The sequence below is a fragment of the Ixodes scapularis genome, unplaced genomic scaffold (genome assembly GCF_016920785.2).
Source record: "Ixodes scapularis isolate PalLabHiFi unplaced genomic scaffold, ASM1692078v2 PGA_scaffold7__128_contigs__length_106722199, whole genome shotgun sequence".
Lineage (NCBI taxonomy): Eukaryota > Metazoa > Arthropoda > Arachnida > Ixodida > Ixodidae > Ixodes > Ixodes scapularis.
In genome coordinates, this window is record NW_024609882.1 from 74,085,049 (window position 1) to 74,109,660 (window position 24,612).

The following is a 24,612-nucleotide window of genomic DNA, read 5'->3' on the forward strand; positions in this document are numbered from 1 at the left end:
GGTTTTAGGACGTAGTTCCCTGAATTTTGAGGAGTTGATCACGGTATTAACGGAGATCGAAGCAGTGCTTAACTCCAGACCGTTGACTTTTGTATATTCAGAGGTTTCAGAACCATCCCTCTTACACCAGCGCACTTCCTTGTTGGAAAGCGACTTACCTCACTCCCCCGCAGCGAACCTCCGAGTATTGTAAGTGCAAGTTACCTTGACATTCAGAGGCGGTGGAAGCACAGACAAAAGGTAACAGATCACTTTTGGAATAGATGGCGAAGAGAATACCTTAACGAACTCCGGTCCGAGGTGCCCGCAATATGACGGAGGCTTATTGCGGAGAAGGCGCCGTGTAAACGAGCTTTCGGATTCACGTCAAAAGATCCCCAGGTGGTCGAAATTAATCCTCAGTCCTCCACTGGGGCGTGCCAGATGCCCGTCGTAGGTTTGGCACGTAAAACCTCCAAATTTGACTTTAACGAACGCCGGTCTGCCCACCATTCTCTTCCCGTCCTGTCACACACTTTGAAAGAGGGGGATTTTGTGTTAGTAGATGAACATTTACTTCCCTGACAATGTTGGAAAATGGGTCGAATAGCACAAACGTTTCCTGGACGTGACGGCAAGGTGAGATCTTGTTCGATAAGGCTGCCATACGGCAAAGTTATCAAACGGCCTATACAACTTTTGAACCCATTAAAGTCACTTAATGAATAAGCAGAGCTGCTCATTGCGGGGGCGGAAGTGTGTAGAATATTTATATGAACCTATATCGGTTTCATTGAAGACAAAGAAGAAGACAAATACTTGATCGCGAAAATTCAAACGAAATGACGAGGGGGAGGAAGGCGTGATCGCAAAGAAACGCCTCAACGGACGTCAACGCCTTCCAAATATATATATTGTATATAAATCCTTTTGATTACTCCTCTTTTACCGATATTTTACAACCCCTTTGGGGGTCCTAATCTTGTGAGCTTGGTACCGTGGTCATCTCGGTTCTCAGCATGGAGTGTACATTATGCACAACTTGCGCATTGATCTATTTACTATTCTACCCTTAGGTGCTGGCAGGACGGTTGGACGGCCAAACTGCTGCATCTGGTCAGCTGGACACAACTGACGTTGTTGGTTTAGGCGTACAAAAATGGCATAAGACACCAGTATGGTGCGTTTTTTTATAAACCCATTAAACTCTGTCACTGACTCTCAGTGTGCATTGTATCTGTTATCAGACGGAAGCTGCAAATATTGGCCTTTAGTATGGCCAAGATCAATTCACCGCTGAGGACGACTGTCCTTGCAGATCAACTTCCGTACAACTTGATGACGGGATACGTGTCAGCAATGTGCTGGAGAGGACTTGCGACGAAGGCAGGAACGGCGATTCGAAAGACATGGGCGAGAACCCCCGGGACGTGAAGGGAAAAACGGACATTGATATGGAAGTGGAGTCGCACATGCCTACTGAAGCTGAGAGCAGCATTGGCTTGAGCGAGCAGTTCGCCCAGTTCCACAAGCTAATGGTCATGCTCGCCATACAAATGCATGACCTTTTAAAACATTCTTACTATTGATTGATTGACATATCACTTGTTTTATGATAACTTTATGCGTTGTGAGAAACATTCTGCCAATTTGGTTTTCTGCAGAAGGAAGAAATTATCTAGCAGAAGCTGTTGTTCAAAATATATGAAAAGTCCGTCACTTATTTTGCTTTGCACCATTAACAAACAAGCCTTGCAAATACTTACAAACCGGTTGCTTGCCTTCCCGTGTGGTGGTTCACACATCTCCCGACTTAATTCTTTAGTTTTCACAGCCCGTAAACTTCCTGAGAACTCACGTAGCAAAGGCAGTGAGGCATAATTTTGGCTATTTCGAGCGAAGCCATGTCACCCCACCTCAACTATATTGGTTTCCATGTGGAGACGACGCTTTTCAGATGTCAGTTCCCGGGAAATGTCCTCGCTGCTCCGTGGAGGGCTGAAAGGTTGGTCATTTTTGCCAAGTTTTCAGTATTTTCAAGGTACTGACAGGCGGCAGTTTGCTTGCTGTTTGTCTAGAGACGATCGGGAGTCCGCCTAGCTGTGTGGGTGCCAAAGTATATTCGCGACACTTCACCCCGGAGGCTTTCCGGGGCCCTGTTGACTCCGAGAAGCAGGTGCGACTGAAATTTGGAGCTGTATATACGTTGTTCCTCAAAGAGGAAACAAAACCCTGCCGCCCTACTGATGAGTGAAGCAAAGTCGACTTTATGCCGTTACTTTGTTGCTTAATTGAACAATTCGGTTCATGGTTGTAGGGTGTCAAACAAGGCATGCTCAATTAGCGTAAACGTAAATTTTTCGTTAAGGGTTTTTGAGAATTGGGGCACCAACTCCTGTACAGCCCGCAACGCTAGCTTGAGATCTGGGATTGCCTATTAACAATAACTCAGTACATTTCGCCTGTGTGACATGATTGTCAAATAAGGCTGCCGGACAGTTGGAGTGTTGTCGAGTATATAATGAACGAGCTATATCTTTAGTCTATCATCAATGCGAATTTGTTGTGTGCAATTCAACCAATAGCCGACGGTTTCAAGTGGCCTGAAGAGGCCAGCAACTGCATCAAGCCATAACTGCCCTGTTCGAGGTTCTTCTCCTGTGGGTTCAGTATTATGGCCAACCCGATTGCCAGGACGTAGTGTTCATCATGCGCAGGCTCCATGTTGCACTATTATTTTATTTTCAATCCTAAGACACTGGCAGGGTCGTGTGACGGACAAACTACTGCATCTGGTCAGCTCGACACGACTGACATGGTTGGACCAGCCATACAAAGCACTGCGTCAAATAATTGTGGTGACCTCTTTTGCCACATCCATTCAACTCTGTTACAGACTCTCAGTGCAAATTGCACTCCAGGCGATATTTGCAAAAATAGGTCTTTCATATACGGTGCTGACACTTTCAGTTGACTATGAGTGCATTCACACCGGTTAAATATCGTTAGACCCTACACACTTTGTTTTGCAATCTTTGTTGCGAATTTCCAATTACTCCTGTTTCGCCCCTCGTGCACCGTTTAGTACACAGACAGATCCTGCATATACAAGCACACAAGTAGGCACTACAACATTGCGTAAGTCTGATTAAAAACTGAAATGTTGTATAGATTAATACGAGAGAACCTCGGCATTGTTTAGCTTAAGTGGAAATGAAGCATCTGTTTGAAATGTGTATAACATCTGCAGCTGCACAGGTGAACCAATTGTGCGGTGCTGGAACGCTACATTTGCAGCATGCCACAGCACTGCACGCTCGACTACCATATCCAGTCTAGAGGACAACCCCCAAATTAAGGGCCTATGATAGTCATCATCGCAGTTCGACTCCCATACCACCTGATGATTAGGTAAGTTGCAGGAATGGGCTCGATAGGCCTTTTTACACAAGCGCCAGTGATGATCCAGAAGATACACCACATGACCCATGGGACTCCGACAGCAAAACGAAGATACGTGGCTCATGTAGCTCTGACAGCGACACCAGCACCGATGTGGAGGATGAGTCTGCTGAGGACGGCAGTGACTCGGGTGAGCGTTGGCCACAGTTACCCACCATATTAACAATAATGGCAAACAAATCAGTGCCTGGCCTTCTAAAACGTCCCTAAAATGTCCTTGCTATGCAGACGAGGAGAACGACATGGAGGAGAGGCATTTTCCGTAGGGTGACCACCCGTCCCGCGACTCGCGGGACTGCTCGCGTCCCGCGTCCCGCGAGAAATTCCAAAATCATCAAAATGTCCCGCACTTCACACTGTCGTAAAATTCACTCCGCAGCTCATGGTGCTACCAGACAACGGGGACGGGAAAGCGCGGAGTTCGCATGGTATTCGTGTGAATCGCAATGATATGCCATTTTCTATCCAAGCATTGGAGGAAGCGACCTTTGTTCTTGTAGGAGATTCGACGCGCATGCCCTTTGGTGGCAAAATATCGTAAGAAAAATTGCTCGCCAAATGTTTAAATATAAGATACTGTAATAATTTTCACATTGCTGTGTCAATGCGAAAGGGTTTCTGTGGATATTTTTTTTTCTAGTGAAGGCAGCCACATTTGCAACGGTCGAAAAAGAACATGATGTAAAAACATTGTGTATGACCATGTTGGTAAAAGTAAGCGTTGGCAGGAGACAATAACCCGAATAAGATTTCCTGTTTCTTATTTATATTTAATGCATTGAGTTCTGATATCGTCCATTTTTATATTTTCAACTTCGAGACGTGTAATGAGATGTTTGGAATTAAAATAAATTTATCACTGGGAGTGGAACTTATTTGAGCTTGACTGCTGCAATACAGTTAGCAGGTGTATAAACAGTGCAGGATAATAAATGTGTTAACAGAGCCTAGGTCCGTTGTGTGCGTGTTAATATATTTCCTCTCCCCCCCCCCCCTTGCCCCGCGTGTCCCGCATTTCGCTAGCAGCAAAGTGGTCACCCTAATCTTCCGGGTGATACCAGCTATACGCCCTGCACATATAAGAGCATACAAAGTTGTCTGTTCCAAGAAATTAATGTATACATGTTGTGACCAGTCGGATGAGATGACGTCAAGCAACGCCATGGAAAGGGTGGCATATCTTTGTGGCTTCAGCAAGCTCAACCAGAAGAATATCACCGTTGGCTTTTTTTATGTCACATACGTGCAAACTGCTATATTGATTGCCAATCTGTCTAGTGTTTTAAGCACTGCATTAAAATCAACCTCGCAATGCTGACCGTCATCAGGGTATAGAGTGCTATATGAGGACCATGGAGGGAGGAACTAAGCATTACTTTGACCATAGCACATCTCCAAAGGTCGGTTGAGCGAAGTGGTCCTTACACGTTGGAATCCCGCATGGCAGTTGACACTTCGAGGCATAGCTAACTAGTGGATCTATTTAGGCGTAGACAAGTGGACTCATGCAGCCAGTCGGAGTGAACTCCGCAAAGTGCTTGAGGTATGGAAGCAACCCGTAACCACGCGCCTCTACTTGTGTGTCTTGACTGGCAAAGTCAGCGAACCCATCATATAAGCATGTCGGTGTGCCTCCTGAACCAGGTCGCCGAGAAGCTAGACAGCCATGATGAACCCTACACCGAGCGCATACACGAGCCACTCTGTGATCGCCCAAGATTAGCCCAAGGTAAGTTCATTAAACTTGCACCACGTGCGGCATAGACCTGTGTACCTGATGTGGGGGAAGAATACAATTTGTAGAGTGGTACCTATCAGAATATTGCCCTCATACTCGTATTCCAGACAGTCCACTTTAGAGAAGGCTTCGGGCAATCGTGTCAAGCCCACGTCTTTCAAAAAAGATCAAGGATCTGTCGCCTGTCTGCCAGACCTACTCCATGGAATCGTTCAAAATCCTGGTTGCCGGATCTTCCTTGCAGTTTCGGGCATTTGGTGAGCCAGGAATGCACGCAAGGTAAAGCAAAGGAAACCTTAAAATTTACCTTCCTTTCTTCCCTTACTTGCACCCACACTATCTTTCCTCACAAGTGTACCTGTATGTAAATATTCTGCACTGTAAAGAAATCTGCTATGTAACATTATCCAAGGTATATATAAAGTTTTATGTTATGTCCCCATATTAGTAGAGTAGTTTATGGAACGCACCCGGATGCTACAGCTGCAATGAGGCTGCAGTGTGAAGCAAAAGTAAACAAATCTCTTAAAATGGCTAGCAACTGCCAAGTGAACTTTATCCCAACATATAATTAAAAATATATGGTTGTACTACTCGTAAAAAGATGTGCACCAAAAGGTATACACAACGTTTAGGGCGGACGCCCTTCTTCAAGTGATAGACGCGAAAAACGGCAAGGAACAAGCAAGAATCGTACACGTCACAAAAATAGGGGTAGGTACATAGCCGCGAGGGAGGGAAGGGAAACCGTTAGAAGACGGAGTACAACTTATTCGCTTGTTATTTATTGCAGTAAAAAAAAATAACTTGGGGCGTTTAAATGTCACGTGATCTCGAACTCGACTTAAGGCGTGCTCCGCGAGGACACAACACTCTGAGTGTTACTTAGGGGTCTCTGGCCGCCACAACCAAGACCACAGTGGTTACGACGGGTGTACGCGCGGTTCGGGATCGGTTCGAGGAAGCGCCCCACTTTGGGTGTCGGGTGACGCGTGTTAACTTCGGAGCCTTTTTGTTTAAAACACTTTCATAAAAAAAAATACTAAAAAAAGAAGCTTTTTCTCTTTTTACGTGCGAAGGATAAAGAAAAACCGTCTTACTTTCATTCAAACACAAAACAAAATTCCCCCTTGTTCTCATCACTAAAAGTTCTTCCGCGTATTAAAAAAAATATTATGTTTTTAAACGTTAAAGAACAAATACTTTTTTTATATTTTTTTTTGTTGCGCAGCGCAAGCGACGGGAGCGCTTGCACTGCCGTATGGTTGGTACTTGTGGTGCACGAGTGCATGATCGCTCGGGTCTTTGACGGCGTAACCGAGGATGGTCGCCCGTCAGCAGGGTTGTGGTTTCTCCTATGACGTAGTCAATTTCGTAGAATAAATTTTCTACACTCGCCTTTCAGTTTTTTCTAGGATCCAGCTTGCTGAAGACAGTCGATCCTGTGAGTTTGGCTAGGCTTTCCTCCACCGTCGGCATGATGACTCGTCCCCGTACGATCTGTTAGTTTTACTGCGTATAGTCCACACAGAGCCGGAGAGCTTCTTGCTTTTTGGCCACCACCATGGGTAGGTACCAGACTGTGACGTGTTCCAGTTTCTCGATGACGTCTATCTCTTGCATTCTTTTAAATTTCAGCTCTACTCGGGGCAGACGTGCGATGGGTGCTCGTCTGGGGTACGTGATGGCGAAAGGCTCAACATCTGGGTAAAGAGAGATGGTATAAAGTACCTTCATCTTCCCCACTCTCTGAAATATTTATGGGTACTTGGTAAGTACGCGATCATGCTCCAGTTGGTTGTCAGCCTTGATTTTGTTTAGGCTTAACAGTACTTGCGGAGCTTAAATCGCCGGAAGACCGAGTAGAGGATGTCGGAGTCTTTCCTATCTGTAGACAGTTTCTCTCGTTGTTTTGCCGGTAGAAGTTATCGTCACCTGGAAGTTCCCGAGTGTTGTCAACGGCGAGTCGCCTGCCCCCCGAAGATATTTTCCGGCTGGCTCCAGTTACGCTATCTCTCTGATCTCGTACTCGCTAGGAGGAATGGCGATACCCTATTGAAAATCGCTCTCTGAAGGGACTTCAGGAATTCTTTAAAGGGTGTGAAGGGAACTTCAGGAATTCTTGTAATGTCTGAAGGGTGCACCGATATTTCCTGGTGGGTTCCTTGGCCCCGTCAGAGGCTCTCTTGAAATGTCTGAAGTCCCCTTTACAATGCCTTGAAATGTCTGAAAGCCTGTCAAGGACTTTTCTAATGGGGTCGGGAAAACTTTCAGGCTGCTTGAGATGTCTGTGGGGACACGGCCTAGGTGGAGAAAATACATGTCGCAGAATTAGAACATAGCTACGTATTGTTCACAAAGGGAAAACAAATAATTATCTGGAGAATGTCGATCGTATGTGTGTACGGTGAGTTTTTTATTACTGCTCTTCTATCAAACACAACTGGGCTCCTCGACCCGTCTGTCACTGGCCGGGTGTTCCGTCGCCAAGGGGGTTGCCCCCTTGGCGGCGGAACACCCGGGTTCGATCGCCCCATGTGGAGAATCGACAAGGCGCGGGCCGAGTGTTGTTGGCCAAGCGGCGTTTTGAGGCGAACAAGCTTTACTTGTTGCACTAATAATAATAAAAAAGGGCAAGCCGAGAGCAGCGCGTTGCCCAAATTCAGGGACGCTGGGGAGATTCCGAGGGCGAAGCGGCAGCGACTCGTGCCGGGAACCGGTTTCCCCGCGGGGGACGGTCCACAAAAAGGAAAAAAAAATAAACAAAACCATTTTGCTTTTTACCAGAGTCGGAAGTCCTCTCTTTTTCGTCGTCGCCAAAAACACGAACAGGCAACTCAAATCCCCCCCCCCCCTTTTACAATGCCTACACACACACACTGCGCTTCTCTCCGCCCGGCAATGGGGAGAGGGTGCAATACCGCCAGTTCCGGACAGCACGCTTCTCCAATGGTCGGTGGGAGAGAGTGGTATGAGGAAGCCGAAGAAGTCAGGAGGCCGCTATAGCCATTTTCTTTCCGCTCGTGGGCGGTGTGTTTCTTACCGCCATGGAGATCTGGAACGGACCGTTTTCCTACATCCAGAAAGGTAAGCACTGCTTTGAGGGCTTGCTCCTTGGTCTGTTTTAATCCGTGCCGTTTCTTCCTTGGTTCCGCAGGTGAACCCCAGTTCGGCGTTGGCCGCCTTCAGCACCGCTCGAGCACCATCGTGTTCAGCGCATTCAAGGAGATGGTGGCCGGTGTCGGTCTACTCGCAGTGCCTGTGCACCGGGATCATAGCACTTTGGGTCCTGGCATCCTGGGACGGTGGATGACGGCCGCTGTCCCGCCTTGTTCCTTGCGCCTCTTCGTCCGACCGGCCTCAGAAGCATCCAGCGAGCGAAAAATACGCGGAAAACGCCGCTCCGACGACATCGTGGACGAAACCGTGACTGTGCTCGGAATTTCTCAACGGTGACGGGATCTGCTTGCGAGTTCGTGGTTTTCGCTAAACGTGCTTACTGAGACTGTGTATGTGTACGTGAGGTGCACCTGCTCCGTTTTATTAGCTGAACTACCGTACGTCAGGAATTTACCCAACGGCATTGTGAGTACTTTGAAAGATATTTTTCGTTGTGTTAAAGAAGTTAGTTGTTCCTATTTGATATGATCTCTTTTTCGACAGCTGCTGGCGCCCGGATTTGAACAAGCGTTGGTTTTTATCGCTTTTTTTAGTTTTAATGCGCATATCAAACTCAATGACCGCAATAAATTTTCAATAACGTTTTGAACTGAATTTTTGTCTATGGTTCACAGTCATTTGGGCGTCTAAAGGGTTGATGGGCTAAGGGGTTTGGGTTGAAGGTCTGTGGGACTGGAGGGTTTTTTCTGAGGGGTATACCTGAAGGGTAGTTTTGAAGGGTTTTGAAGGCCTGTGCGGTCCCATAATCCTTCAAGGCTGATGGGCCCTTTAGAATTATTTTCAATAGGGTAACATCAACCTCAGTGTCCACCTTGAATGTGATCTCATGGTTGTTGACTTTTGCTTTGATGTACCAGAACTCTCCGCTATGTGCGTGTACAAGTGCACCCAGGAACACTTCGTTCAGACCTTGTCTGTGCACTTGTCACATGTGAGACCCTGCTGCAAGCTTGGAGAACCATAGGCTCTCAAATTGTCCTACCCTTTTGCCAGCGTTGTATTTCTGGCCTCTTGCAGCGCATTGTGTTTTTATGTTTGCACGAACTGCCTCACCATCGGCATTTCCATGCCGCACTGTTAGAATCTCCATAATGATTTGATGTACCCCGAGAGCGTGTGCCTTTTTCTTGCCTTTCTATTTTTGGTACCTTTAACGGAGCTCCTCGATTTCCCTGAACTCCGTCTTATCGCTGTGGAGCTCCGCTTGCTCTCGTTTCACGGTCTCGAAAGACTGCGCTGATGCTGTCGCACTTTGAAGCGTGAGCTTCGCGTCAAGCTGGAGCTCTTCGCTCAGCTTCGTGTCCTGAAGACCTACGACGATGCGACCACGGATTTGCCGCTCGCGAAGTAGTCCGTAGTCGCAGGAGTCCGCTGAACTCTATAAGACCGTACAGAAGGCCTCCACTGTCTCGTGGGGTTGTTGCTTCGTCGTGTCAGATTTCCCTCTTTACAAGATGACGTTTAGGCGGAAAATGAAGTGTACTTCAAACTTGCTGTTCACTACGCCGTAGTAATTTAGCTCTGCTTCTGGTAGATGGAGTTACGTGACAACGTCTTCCTCCTGTCTCCCCATGGCTTACAACAATGTGCTTACATGTGTCGCGGCGTCCCTTTGAAGGAGTCCAGAGATACTCCGGTATCTTTTCCAGTGAGTGATCTACCTTGTCCAGTCGTGGCGATTTCTGAAATCAAACTTTCCCGGGAGCTCGACCGCGAAGGGTTTTAGAAAAGGAGGACCGCTGTTCGTTTGGACGCTAGTCGCTTGGTAGGTAGATGTGCCGAAGCCGTCACTCTTCCCGTTGATGGCGCTGGCCAGGTGAAACATTTTACTGTTCTCGTTCGGCCTCCTCAAACTCTGGTGCTTCGAACTTTCTCGGAGACGATTTTGCCCGGTGGCCGAATGCCACCGCTGCCACCATGTCGTGTGAACGAGTGGTATGTAAAGAACAGCCGAGGGCAAGATGAACTAGAGCACCGCCGCGTTAATACCTCGCGCATGCACACAACACGTGTTATTTTTTTCTTTTCTTAAACGCATCCCAGACCGCGAGACGCTTTACATGACAAATTTTTCGGCGCACAGCCTTTGTCTTCACAACACTCGTCAAGCGCGCTTGATTGTGAGAGATAAACGGCCGAAAGTGGCATCCCGCTTTCTAACGCATTGTACTGTTGTTCCTAAATAGTACCGACATCCGGCCCTCAGAAAGCGTCTCAACCGAATCTTGGATAATGCTGCTTTACAACTAATGAAGGCACGTCTGAGACACCATAATGACCATTATGCCTAATTATACGTCAAAAGATCACCGTCGCTAAAAGACTCCTCAAGTTTTTTGACTAACCTTCCCTTTCTCGCTCACGCAAAATTACCGACAAAATTTGCTCAGTCAACTCGTATCTCTAAGCCAATGGTCTCGCCACTAAATCAAAGAAACTTGTCTCCTCTTTTCCTTCAGTTTATGGACGCATTACGATCTGCAGCCGCCTATTCGTCAGCAGCAACCTCTATGCGACGACCAAGCAACAAACGCCGCCGAGGCTGGTGCGTGTAGTCTAGGCGTCAGTTGCATGAGTGGCTCCATCTCTCACGAAACGACGCGTTTGCAAACGGAGGCCGCCGACGTGCATAACTAACGCACAACTCAAATCAGAAAATGTGGGGTTGTCAAAATACATTTAAGTGATTCTAACGTGGTTCTAACTTCGGAGTAAATCGAAAATACGCCATGTTTAAATCATCCTTGAGGAAAAAGAAGAAAATATTAATCAAAGGTAAAAATCCTTAATGCATCTAATATAGGAGAGAGACCCAAACGATAACTTGCATTTCAAAGTGCGCAAAGTAAAAAGATAATTTAAAAAGTGACTTACAGATCCCAGGACTCGTTGGCATTCAACATGTGGTAACATGAACATATTGGAGCCTTGCTTGCAAGTCACCCAACAATTTGAGATACTCATCCGGTCATAATCCTAAAACAATGTAACGTTATGAGCCTATTTAATAAGATTTTGTTGGTATATCTATAATATAAGAATGTCTAAAGTGCACATAAAATACTGACGCGTCCATTATACTATAGAAGGAACCGTCCTCCGTACATCTAGAAGATTCGTGGTTACTCTTACCACGAGTGTAAACCATATTGATAAAAGAGCCTTGCCTAGCCAGTCTCGCCGTAGCTCACATCCAAACATTCTATATTCTGTTTGATCTTACGTCTCGCAGCGCCCGACGCTATTAGCTGATGGAACCAATCAGACAGCGTCAAAAGCGCAGCATCATGGTGTTCCTCATCTTTCTGTACGTGTCTATCATGGCTGAACCAATCAAACAGTAAAGGACTTGTGACCTGCGCTTTTGAGTTTGCTTGATCGGTTCAATTTACTCGTAGCGTCGGCTGCGTTTTGACTTACGCTAAAATGAACTATTGGTTGAATGTTCGAGATGCCGAGTGTAGTAAACAAGGAGCTGACCGTGGCCCTGCCGACTCTCTCAGACTCTCTCACGACTTCGAGGCACAATCTCACTCACGCACTTTCTTGCATAACCGAGCTGTCACGCCGACGCCGCGACTTTTGCTTCGAACCTCAATGTTTCTCTTGGTTTCTGGCACAATGTCGCCTACTAAACCCTTATTTTCAGTTCTCGCTCGTCAAGGTTTCTTTTTTTTCTATCCGCGTCATTTTCTCATATATATAATCTTGTATTGGTATTTGAGGTCCAAAGCTTCCGTTAGAATGGAAAACCCGCTAGCGACTCGCCTTTAAGCTAGGGAGTGGTAGCATCGTCGTAAAACAGTCCGAAACACAAGCTCCAAATTAAAATATGTTTCAAACATTTATGTTTTTTTCTAACTGTTAAATGAATTACCACACTAAACGTATCTAAATATTGTCAAAATGGCCGTATTGTGTTTGCATAAATTTTTACGTCGTGTGTGTTATTCTTCAACTTGCTACCGTGCGCATTATTATCCGTATACTGTCGAGGAAACATTAACTTGTCTAATTACATAATTACAGTAGTGTTACAAAGAAACCCACAAAAATGAAAACGGAACTCCGAAAATATCACGCAGCATTAAAAGCGCATCGAAAACGAAATATGTTTGGGATACTGAAAGAGAGATAGATTAAGAGAAAGAATACTATCGCGCCAGGAACCTATATACTGTAATGTATATAGGAATTGACAACAAGATCAATATTGCGAAAACTACACATCGGAACAGAAAAATGCTTCTGTCGTTTTGACCCTGGTCCAGAGGCTTATTTAAGAATATGATTAAGGTCCGGGATAATTACCCTACCGAAAAATCCGGTATCACTATCCGGATTATGGAACCGGAAATTTGTTACCGGAAAACCGAAATCAAGATTGAAGACAAAGGAATAATTTCTGAAAACCTAAATTCCAGATAGACTCCAGATAGAATCCAGATAGACTTCCGGTTCCATTATCCGGATAGCGAAAAGTTATACCGGATTTTTCGGTAGGGTAAAGTCATGGATTCAATTAGAAAATTGCTCAGCATCATCGAAAAATGCTATATCAACAATTTGCAGAACGATAGAAGGCACGCGCAGCATTTTACGACTTTCTGAAAAACCGCGCAAATTCGTCGGGTTTTTAACTTTCGGTTTGAAATCGGAGCGCACCTCGACCCCGAAGGCACCGCATCCCGTGGACAAATCGTGCCACCAACCTCTGCTGTGCTGTCCTCGCGCAAGGCAGGAGAGACTGCAAGGCAGGAGAGACTATTTCTCCACGGGGCGCGGTGCCGGCGGGGCCGAGAGGCGCTCCGACTGCAAACCGAAACTTAAAAACCAATCGAATTTGTGCGGTTTTTCAGAAGCCGTAAAATGCTGCGTCTGCCTTCTATTGTTCAGCAATTTGTTAATTTAGTGTTTTTCAATGATGCTGAGCATTTTTCTAATTGAAACCATGCCCTTAAGCACAATATTAAAAAGTTAATTACGCAAAAATAATGAACACTATAATTATCCCGAACTTTCATAATTTTCTTCGATAGGCCGCCGGCCCAGGACCAAAACGACACAAGCATTTTTCTGTTGCGATGCGTAGTTTTCGCAATATTCAATTTGTCCACCTTTCGTGAAACACCCTATATATAGGTCATTGCGTAAACAATCGCGGATTCGTCGACGTGACGAATCCGCGAGCATTGTTTGAATCGGTCGCGAAATCACGCGATAGGAATACGACCAATCAAACACATTTGCGCGACGATTTAAATATTATTACGTCACACGACCTTGGTCACATGACCTGCAGCAATGACGCATTCAAAACTTGTTGGAGGATGCTACTCGAGTCAACAGCTCGAGTAGCACGACTACGACTGACAAGGTTTGAGTGCAATGACGCATCCATATCTTCCTGGAGGATGCTACTTGAGTCGACAGCTCTCAGGTCAACACACGGCTTACAGGATAACAACTGATAGCGTTCATTTATTGACGCATACACCGTCGATTTACGCCTTTATTTTTTTAAACAGGTAACAATAGCCAACTAGCAGGACAGCTTTAACACGCGATCTGAATTGCGCGCGCATGCGACATACGGATAACTAGCACGAGTGAAGCGGTTGAGGAAGCGCTGTGCTGGTGGCTATAGCGGTAGAGTGTCGGACTGCTCTGCATAAGGTGTCGTGAGCGACTTACAGCCGCCGCAGAATCCTATTTTAGCGAATAAAACCTTTACCATCCAGCTATTCAAATAATATCACATGAACTTTGTCATGTAATCCTAGCAATGACGCCCCGCAAAACCGCTTTCCCGCGCTTCAGTGTAAATCTCATTGCGCCTAGCGCCCTCTGTCGGATGCAGCTCGAACCCGATGCCATCACAACGCGATGTCATTGGTGAAGTTGTGATGTCACCGATGACAACCCGGTGACATCCCCTTGTGATGTCATCGGGTTGTCACCAGCGGTAATGGAATGATGACATCCGCTGTGATTGACAGCCACCCCCCTCCTACCTGTCTTTCCCACGCACCTTGCTCACGTCAGTCAGGCGCCGCGGACGTGAGTTCATTCCTACAAAGGGTACGTGACTCGGAGGCTGGACCTCGACGACTTCCGAATGATTACTGGCCAATGGCCTGTGGGCGGGCTATCTATGTCGGGGATCGCTGTGTGCTGGGCCATCGATACCCGCGGCCTGTTATTGGACAATGGAATGGAAGAGGGGGTAGAAAGCCCCGCATTCCTGGGCTGTACGATCGGGTTTGGCTCCGCCCTCCTGCGCTGCGATTGGTCCATTTGCGAGTTTGTACACGTTTCATACTACTCTGAAGGTTTTTTTAGGTGTTAGAAGACCAATCAGCGAAACAAACACAGCAGAGACGCGGCTACACTGTAGTTTCTGATATCACAAACTATCCAGTTGACGATTGTTGCATGTGAAAATCAGTCTCAAATAAAAACTGCGTCTCCATGAATTGACCAACAATCAAGTAAGTTCTTGCAGAGTGGAAAACAAGTTTCCTGCGTACCCTTGTAGCAAAATTGAACTCGGACTACTAAAACTAGACCGACTTTTGATTGTGGGTATGTACTGCGGGAACCTGGCTACACATTTAGAGGAAATCGATCTAAGAGAAAACGGTGCATCATGAAAGGGAGCAAGTGCATTCTTTATTATGGGGTGTCGCGTATTGGATTTGTGACCTTGACCACTCTCTTCGGATTAACAAAGTCATCCAGTACAAGAGAAATACGTGAAAAAGGAAAACGAGGAAGATGTAGAAGTGGGAAAGAAAATCAGGGAAGAATAGAAGCCGAACTTTGCGATGAACCACACAAGCAGCTTCCTATTCTTTGTGTAAATAATTCAGTTATCCAATTTTGCAAAACAAATGGTGAGAACCTGAATGTCAGCATCAACAAAAGGTAATACAAGCCAACAGGCCAACGATCGACCTCCAACATGAATGAGGCTGAAACCACTGCACCTGGTGTCCATGGAATTATCGAACGCAGCGATACCCACGAACGCCGTGTCTAACACAAATCTCCATAACGCATGAAAATAACGAGTCTGATTAACTCGAGGAAGACATACCGTAAACAACTACAGTAAGATAATTTAACAATATCATTGAGAGGGTAACAACATAGGATTGCCACATGAAATGCATAGACGATGCCATCGAAACATTTATACCTACCGGACGTCTCGAAGAGGGCTTTAGTATTACTGTACTGCTTAGCAAAAGCGACAACAATGTGGATTCGCTATCAATTTTGAAGTCCAATGCTTAATTAAGATATCAGTAGTTGACAAAAAAGTAAAGAAAACTGCACTCCTCAAATCCTCCATGGGACGAATATGCAGCGAAATATGAAGGAATTTGGCCCGGCGGCTTTTGCTCTGCGCGTGGCATCAGTACACTGGCTGCTACGTCGCGCGCAAAGCGAGAGTGCCGTCGGGCGACGTTCGTCAATTATTCGTCGCATAATTCGCTCCATAGAGTTCAGCCTTAATTCTTCGAATACGAGAACCACCAGACAATACCTCGTGAGACCAAGTCAACTTCACTTGACTACCCGTTCCAAGGATCAAGTGGCAGGAACTGTCTCCATAGTGTCCACCGACTACGCCGGAGACCTGCTTGATAAAGACGACCAATCAGCCCCACAAACGCAGCACAGACGCGCAGCAACTGCAGTGTGTGATGTCACCAACTATCCACTAGACGATTGTTGCATGAAAAAAAAAAGTTAAATCGAAACTACATCCCATAAATTGACCAACAAGCAAGTCATTTCGTTCTTGCAGAGAGTGTAAAACAAGTTTTTCTTCGCATCCTTAAAGCAAAACTGAAGGCGGTCTACTAAAAGAGAAACAAAACAGCCATAAAGAGAAAAATGTAAATAATGAAGCGGACATGTAGAAGGTAACTTACGGCACAAATGAAGATAATTTCGGAAAACATATTCAACGCAAGGAACAATTTCATATTCAAGGCAGAGTGCCGAATCGGCATCGAATGAACCGAAAGACGAAACCGAACCGTTATTGTTAGCCGAACTGGAATTCAGCCGAACCGAAATCTTCACCGCTCTCATGAAACTGAAGCGGAATTGAACCGGAAAAATATAAAGCTAACCGGTTCAGAACGGTTCAGGGTAATTTTGTTTTAATTACAAAATAATGAGTGGTTGAGAAGCAAAACTCGGCTGCTGCATTTGTATGTTGTCATCAAATTGTCATGTCCCGATTTGCAATGTATCAGAAATTGTGCGTTTGCCTGGCGCTTTTCTGTTGGAACTACGATCAATCATTTGTCACCTGGTGACCTGACGACATAATGCCAAGACCTGCAGTCAAATAATTTCACGGCACGTGACCCCGTGACGTAGTCGCGTGAGTCTCCACGTCAAGTCCACTTAAATTGAGATCGTCACACTATGTATAGTGTTGTTGACACCGTGACGTCTCATTATATCACAACTTCTCCCCGCAAGTCAAGTGACACCGTGATATACTCGAATGTCATGAGCCCGAGCCGAGTGTACGGGTTCTTGACAATCAGAATCCACAAACATTCGTATTGGTGGCGTGTTGAATTAAAAAAAAATGAGAATAGCCGAACTCTAACAATGTCTAAATCTCAACCCATAGTTTCTTTTTTTTCAACCCCAGTGCTTGAGTATAATGAACACTGGTGGCACACAATCAGCATCAAGTCACATCGCGGCTTTTTCTATGAGCGAGTTGAGGAGAAAGCTGTTTGCTTCCTTATTTTTTCTGCCTCTGGCATTGAGCAGAGAGGAAAACTAATGGGTGTTTTTGCAAGTTCTGAACGTCGAGTATTAGCTCTTAGCGCTATTTACTGCAAGTACAAAACTTGTTGCACAGACCATTTTACAGTTACACACACATCATTGATCCACCCAAACATGTTATCGTTGTAGCTGAACTGTCTCAGACAGTTGTCCTAGAAAATAGAAGCAATGAAAGGACGAAATATGGCTTAATAATCAGACGGAAAATAGAACTACAATTGCGTACGGCAGGGATACTTGAAAAGAAAGACTCGAGTGGCCTCAGAGGGACAGCCGTTCGTAGGCAGCCGCTCAAATTCTTGCAGTTTTATGTAAACTCCAGAGATTTTTGAGTGCAGAATAAGAAGAATGAAGAACTATTCTTAAGAAATTACACAAATGTAATTGTCAATTTGGCTCTCCCAAACGAAAGAGAAAGTCCATCAGAAATTTTAAAAAAAAGTATTCTCTAGAGGAGCCTCGTAAAAAGAAAAAGGGTGAAGTTTAAAATAAAAATACTTTGTTGTAAAGGTTCCTCTGCTCCGCATCTTCAGCACAGACCAGACATCGTGATCCCGCAAAACTACTTCGTTTGCAAAATCGCTCCTGCCAGAAAAAGCATTTTCGTGGTGGCAGACGTTCGCGCCATTACTCACGACGCTGTACCAAGCAAGGTAATTTTTGTTTCTGAATTCATCAGTTGCACGGAGCGTGCATTTCGCAGAAGGAAATTTGATTTTCACACAAAAAAATATATCAAAGACCACTAGCATCTTCTACGATGATGTCAGGTGCAAACAATGTTAAGCAGCTCAGTTTTCTGGTGAAATGTGATGTTCTCAACGCAATACCCCGTTTCACTTTAAGTGTCAGCGTAGCAGAAGCTACAAGAACGAGCTCCGGGCTTTCAGTATCCTTGCCAAGCACGCGCGCTCGTGCAGTTCAAGCACCGCTCAGGACCACATGCTAGCGCTTTTAGCATCGGTTGCGTCTGGACTTAAAGGGGCCCTGCAAAGCGTTTCTAGCGATTCTTTACTTTGCTTAGCGTTCGCTCTAACTAGCAAGTGGGTACCCTAGCAACACAATAAACAGAACAAAAATAAGAAATCTAAAATATTTTGAATATAATAGGTAAAACTAGTTCAAAATTTTGAGCGCATTTTTTTTTTTGTGAATTGTCTTTTTTTTGTAGGTCTGAACCATCAGAGAACCAAACCGACAGGGGCGTGCTACAACCATGCGCGATCTTTCCAAGTGTTAGAAATTAATATCCATTTATGAAGATGCGAATGCCCAACGGATTTACGGCCGTTCCAAGCAAACATTTGATTAAGAGTCACGTGCTTCAAAGAATCAGAAGGGCTCACTTGGGCCTATTTAGCCAGTCCTACTTCTAGAATTGTATGACGTCATTATCCGACGCTCTAGACTAATGTCGTCACTGAACGCTCGTGTTTGGCACTGATACACACGCATTTCGAAGCAGCATTTGGTTTTCTTTGTGTATTTGCAATACCCCTTTAAGCTGAAACGAAGTATTATCAAACAAGGATATCCAAATTGTAAAGTTGTGCAGTATATATATAGCAGTCTGGGGAGGATATATGGCAGCCTAATAAAATGTTAGAACGTGCATGACTGATAAAGCACACAGTTGTAAATTTAGGTCCAAAAACAAGTGCACGTAAAATCGAATATATCTTTAGCCTCCGGAGACAGTATCTTGCAAGTTTTGATCTCGTGTAAGCTGATGTCCAAATGCGATTTAAATTAGAAATATATTGCCTGTTTTTCGCGCTATTTATGCGTAATTAGGAATATCATTCCATGTATCTCTTTTACAGAAATACGAACCATAACCAGGCAAGTATTACACAGTTAGGTTAGGACGTTTCAAAGCCGAATTTTTTGTTGTTGTTTTTTTCATCAGGGGCAACTATTTGCACGTGGCGAGCGCACTCTAAAAAGGTATGTGTGTCTACTTTCACGCACAACACTTTGAGAACCAATGAGTGCAACTTACGGAGGCAGCTCAGCGAATGACGATGCCGAAACATCTGCTTAGGCCAAAAGAAGCAGAGTTGTAACATTACGCAGTGCAAGTGTGATGTTTTGCACTGCTTAATGTCATAACTTAGACTGTGATTTTTTTTTTGTCTAAACACATGTTTCGGCATCATCATTCGGTGAGCTGCCTCCTTAAGTTGCGCTGATTGGCTGTCCGAGTGTTGTGCGTGAAAGTAGACGCACAAACATTTTTTAGAGTGAGCAGCTTCTTTTCCATCTACAGTGTGTCCTTGGCTTCATTCACATGTGTTCAAGTGCCCTAGTCCGTTGACATACGCCGATGGTTAAGTTCCGTTAAACCTATTTAACCAGACGTATTGAAGCCTGGGGCTTCTAACTGTTAAGGACTTGGATGGTGAAGGTCTGTATATCTCAAATATTTCACCCAACCAGTCGAAGTTCCTTCATGCGTGTTTACGTTTCAAACATGCCTCTCTATATATTTATTTTTGCAGTGAGGCGTCGTGTATGGAATTATCCAGAATAATAACATTTATTATCTCTCTTTATGCATATTTCGTGTATTTGCCTTTACATCTATAATGTGTAGACACGGTCCTCTTTGGCATACCCCGAGACCCGGTGTTTTAAGCGATAATGAACCGAAATTTGGATTTCGCAAAATACGGCAGCTGAAGCGTTGAACGGGACGGTACGAACTCTAAAACGTCACTCGTACATCGATATCTCAAACGGATGGCCGTACTTTTGGAGAAGAAGGGCGCGATCAAGCGAGGTATTTGACGTCATTGTCCTCCGGGAGATTTCAAAAATGAGGGGAAGTGGCCTCGCTTCTCTCCTTTTCGCTTCGGTTCACCAGCACGACGGGACGTAGCGAGGAGTAGAGGGAAAGGGAATCGTGACGTGACTTGTCTCGTCGGCCTCGTCGGCCGTCCTCAATCGCGTACTTCTTTTCCAAAATATACGGTGTTCCTTTAGAGACATAGCAGTGTAAGTGTGTTTTTTTTTGGTGGGGGGGGGGGGGGTGTTGTGCAGTGTCCCGCATATGCGCCCAGCCTTGTTTTTCCGAGCTTGAAATTTTGGTTCAATTCTCCTTTCACACTGCCAAACAACGAACTTAAATACAGCTTTCCGCGGACTGAACAGATGGCGTATTTTCGAGTATCTTCCTCTCGTGTCCTTCTTAAGCGGTCATTTGAGTTTCATAGAGCAAAATTTATTTATGACAATGAAAAAAAAAATGGAAGCCGTTTACAACCCCCTGTAACGTCGAATTAGAGCGCAGCTCTTGAGGAGGACGAGGGAAAAGTACTGAGGGGAAAGTATACCCCTCCTCCATCCTTCTCACCTCCTTATCCTCCTCTTCCCCTCATTTTTCAATCTCGTCCGGGGGGAGGGGTGGTTACGTGACCTCGGGGGGGGGGGGGGGGGGAGGCACGTGACCTCGGGGAGGGGACCACGTGACCTGGGAGGCCACGTGACCGCGGGGGTGTCATGCGACTTGGGGGTAACGTGATCTCGGGGGGGGGGGGGGTCACGTAGGTCAGGTGACCCCGAGGGGGACTCGCGCGGTGCATTATGGGACATTTCCCGTAATGTACCGCGCGGTTACGGCGACGCCGACTCCGACGCCGCTCAAGCCGGAAACGGACGCCTAAGAGCTGCGCTCTCAAAAATTGTTACTGGCTGAAGACATGACAACATAAAAAAGAGCCGATCATTCTAAAGGTATACATCATAACTAAATGAACCCCAAAATTATATGAAATTCGCGCTATAAATCTTTTCCGGCTTTTTTTTAATTCTCGATAGGCACGTCTATAAATGATTTTGGAGAACCTTAAACCATATTTTGTTTGAATCTGATTTAAATAACACGTGTTCCTGACGCATATTCAACTTCTGAAACATATAGAAGTATGTTGCATTTTTTATGGGATCAACAACAATATTTGATGTAGTTGATGAACAAATGCAAAGTACACAGTGGCACGTGGCGGAACTTTGATAATCACGCACGCAGACCGTCAGAAAGTGAACAATTAAGTAGCTGCAATGTCGAATAGAATACAAAATACTACTTTGCTATATTAAAAAAATGCAAGTGTGACGCTTATTTGCAAATACATGGAACTGACCGGCATTTTGTCAAGCACAAACCTTAAAACGCCTAGCTACGTCGAAAATGTTCACTTCGGTACTCGCAATTTTTTGCGAGATCCAATTTGAGTACGAAGGTCACTCTTTTATACATAATTATTTGCCTGCAACACGCTGGTTAGTGTAAGCAATATTAGTCAGGAAGCAAGCATTGTGACTGCCGCTCAGTGCTTCGATAAATTGTACACCGAAAGGGTGTGCCCGAAACCTTTCCTGACATTTTGAAAATAATTTTGGTTTTAGCTCGGTGGCGTCGTCATCATATATATTATGAAAGGTGCTATGTAAACTACATATCAAAATATATATGGGAACGTCCCATTTCATGGGACGTTCCCATTTGATGATTTTACGCACTGTAATTGTTTCGTATGTTTCAACAGCACAACAAGATTCTACTTTCAAAAGTGTCAAGCAAAATTGTACCAATCACCGGTATTTTACTCGGCTTACCACACAGATAACCTTTCGATTCACGTAAAATATTCTCGACTGAGGTGAAAAAACAAACAAAAAAAGGCGTTGATTCAAAAGTCAATCTAGCTTTTTTCTTACTGTCATCGAAATTAAATAACAAAATTTATTTTTGGTACCTGAAAATAAAAGTGAATTCTACGAATGACAAAGATCTATATAATTGCTGGTTTGACTATTAATATAGTGTCTATAATTAAAAAAAAAAACGCGGAAAATATATTTTAAGTTTAGCGTTTCGAACCAATTCAAGCTGATTCAAACCGGTTCAAACCGGTTCCTGTGCCATGTACAAGTCTTGAGCAGCAGAAATTCCCACAGGGTTGGGCAAAGGAAAGTCCGCATCTTGGTGACATGATCCACTGTGATGACGAAGCGAGAATTTGTATTCCTGCAGCTGGACCTTGTAAGCTTTGGCGTCAAGACCAGCTTGGATTTCAACCATTTCAATACGGCATTTCCGTTACTACCGTGAAATGACGACCATAGAGATAAGGACGAAATTTGCTGACGGCCCACACCACGGCCAGACATTCTAGTTTGGAGGAATTGAGGCTGCTCTCACAATCGTCTAAATGTTGTCTTGCGAAGGCCAAGAATCTTTCGGTGTCGAATGAATCCTTTTGGAGCAAGACTGCCCCCAAACCATCACTGCTAGCATCGATGTGTAGGTTTGTCTCATTAGTCTCGTTAAAGTGTGCTAGAATGGGAGGGTTTAGCAAGGCATGCTTGATGTCTGCAAATTCCCGTGTTTGAGCCTCCTCCAAGTCCAGGTGGTTGTTTTCAGCAGTAAGATGGGTACCGGTCGTGTGCGTCTCGCGAAATCTTTTATGCAACGCCGAAAATAGGACGCGAATCTTATAAAGCTTCTTAGCTCTTTGATCGTTGTCGGAGGTTGATATTCTGCAATTCATAGCACTTTCTCAGAATCATGAAGGATGCCTTCCGAAGTGATCTAGTGTCCTAAATATGTGACTTGTCCAAAGCCGAAAAAACACTTTTTTGCCTTCAGTTTAAGTCCAAGATCCGATAAAACCTGAAGCACAAGATGGAGTCAGCGCCTTTGCTCAATGAATGTAAGGGCATACATGATTGTATCGTCTAGGTAGACTAGGGCATTGTCCATTTGAGATGACCAAGCACTTTTCCATTAGCCGCTAAAATGTGGCTGGAGCATTGGTGAGTCCGAATGGTAACCGATATAATTGAAATAGGCCGTCGCATGTTACGAATGTGGGTTTCTCTGCGTCCTCGGGTTTATGGGGACTTGCCAGTACCCCGATATCAAATCAAGGGTGGTAAAACGTTTTGCGTTCATGAGACAATCTAAGACATCGTCTAACCGAGGTTGTGGGTAGACATCTTGTTTAGTGACGCTGTTGAGTTTTCTGTAGTCGACATAAACACGAATGGATCCGTTATTTTTTTGGGGGTTAAGCTAGAACCACCGGTGATGACCATTGGTTATTAGATGGTGATGTGACGTCGTGCTCGAGCATTTTTTGCACTCGTTCGTTGATGATCTGTCGTTCCGAAGGGGCAACCCAACGAGGATGCCGGTGAATGGGGTGATACATTCCTGTATCAATTTTATGTTCAAGCAGAGAAGCGCAAGCAAAGTCATTGGAGGTTGTTGCTGTAACGTGTCGAAATTCTCGAAGTAAAGCGTGGAGGGACCGAACTTGTTCCTCCGTCAGGTTAGGACCGAAATTCAATTCGTTCCATGCTGTTTTGTTAGATACTTGAAAAACCCATGCTGTCGACGGGGATAACAGTCGAAACAGTCCGGAAATGGGTTTGCTGAGTTACTGTTCACAACTTTCCTCCGAGACTAATGCTTGTGTCGGTAGATCTGAAGTTTATAACGAGGATTTTTGTGTGACCATCTTTGCAGGGAAGAATGCTTCTCGGAGCTGCCATTTCGTGACAGGGAAAGCACTTCAGATAAGGATCGAATATTGCATCTCGACAAAATCGTTCCGACACAACGGCGTTCACCCTACTCCAGTGTTTGCTGGGTCAATTGTTCGTATGAGACGACTGCAGTAAGTCTAGTGCCTTTTGGGGTACACCTATGTTAATTGATGACGCGGTTTTTAATTACTTGCCAACAATATTGGCCGAAAGTAAGTAAAAATGCGATGAACCAAGTGATGAACACACCAAAGTGGGCCGGCAGGGTATTTTGATATATTTTAGGTTCCTCTTGCGAAACTAACGTTTTTTGACTTCGGGGTATTTGGGAGAACCATCGTTGTTGTCTCAATAAGGGTTATATCTGGTTTGATATTGATAGTAAGCCCGATGTTTTAGCACCAATCACACCCAAGAATGACCGGATGTATTACATTTGTGAGGACAATAAAAACATGTAGCAGTTGTGTTGCTTACGCCTGCGGAATTTAAAGCGAAACCATTGGCAGAAAGGGGCTTGATGGTAGTTGTTGCCTTGAGATTTGTTAGAAAGCTAGATACAACTCGACTATCAGTGATGCCTACTCCTGACCCAGTGCGCACAAGATAACTAAACTGCTGGTTTAGTGCCACAATATGTATAGATACACATGGTGGCGAGTAAGGTTTAGGCATCTCTACTGATGTTTGTGTTCCTGCACTTATGCCTAATGTAACGTTGGGGGCTGGATGAGCTACCAGCGAGCCCTGCCCCGATGGCTCGCGGAAGCGTTTACCGGATGTGATGTTTCATGGGGTTCATTCAGGCACTGTCGAGCAATATGTCCGTGGCACCACAGCGGAAGGAAGTTTGCGGCCGCGACGACTCGTGG

At 45.0% G+C, this 24,612-nt stretch overlaps 1 protein-coding gene across 1 annotated transcript in view; it reads right to left on the reverse strand.

Moving 5' to 3' along the window:
- LOC120842854 overlaps positions 1-24,612 on the reverse strand; it is a 47,064-nt gene that overhangs the window by 6,952 nt on the left and 15,500 nt on the right. The window contains exon 3 of the mRNA XM_042286276.1: positions 11,234-11,335. Within this exon, the coding sequence (XP_042142210.1) occupies positions 11,234-11,335 (102 nt within the window). The remainder of the gene's footprint in view (positions 1-11,233; positions 11,336-24,612) is intronic.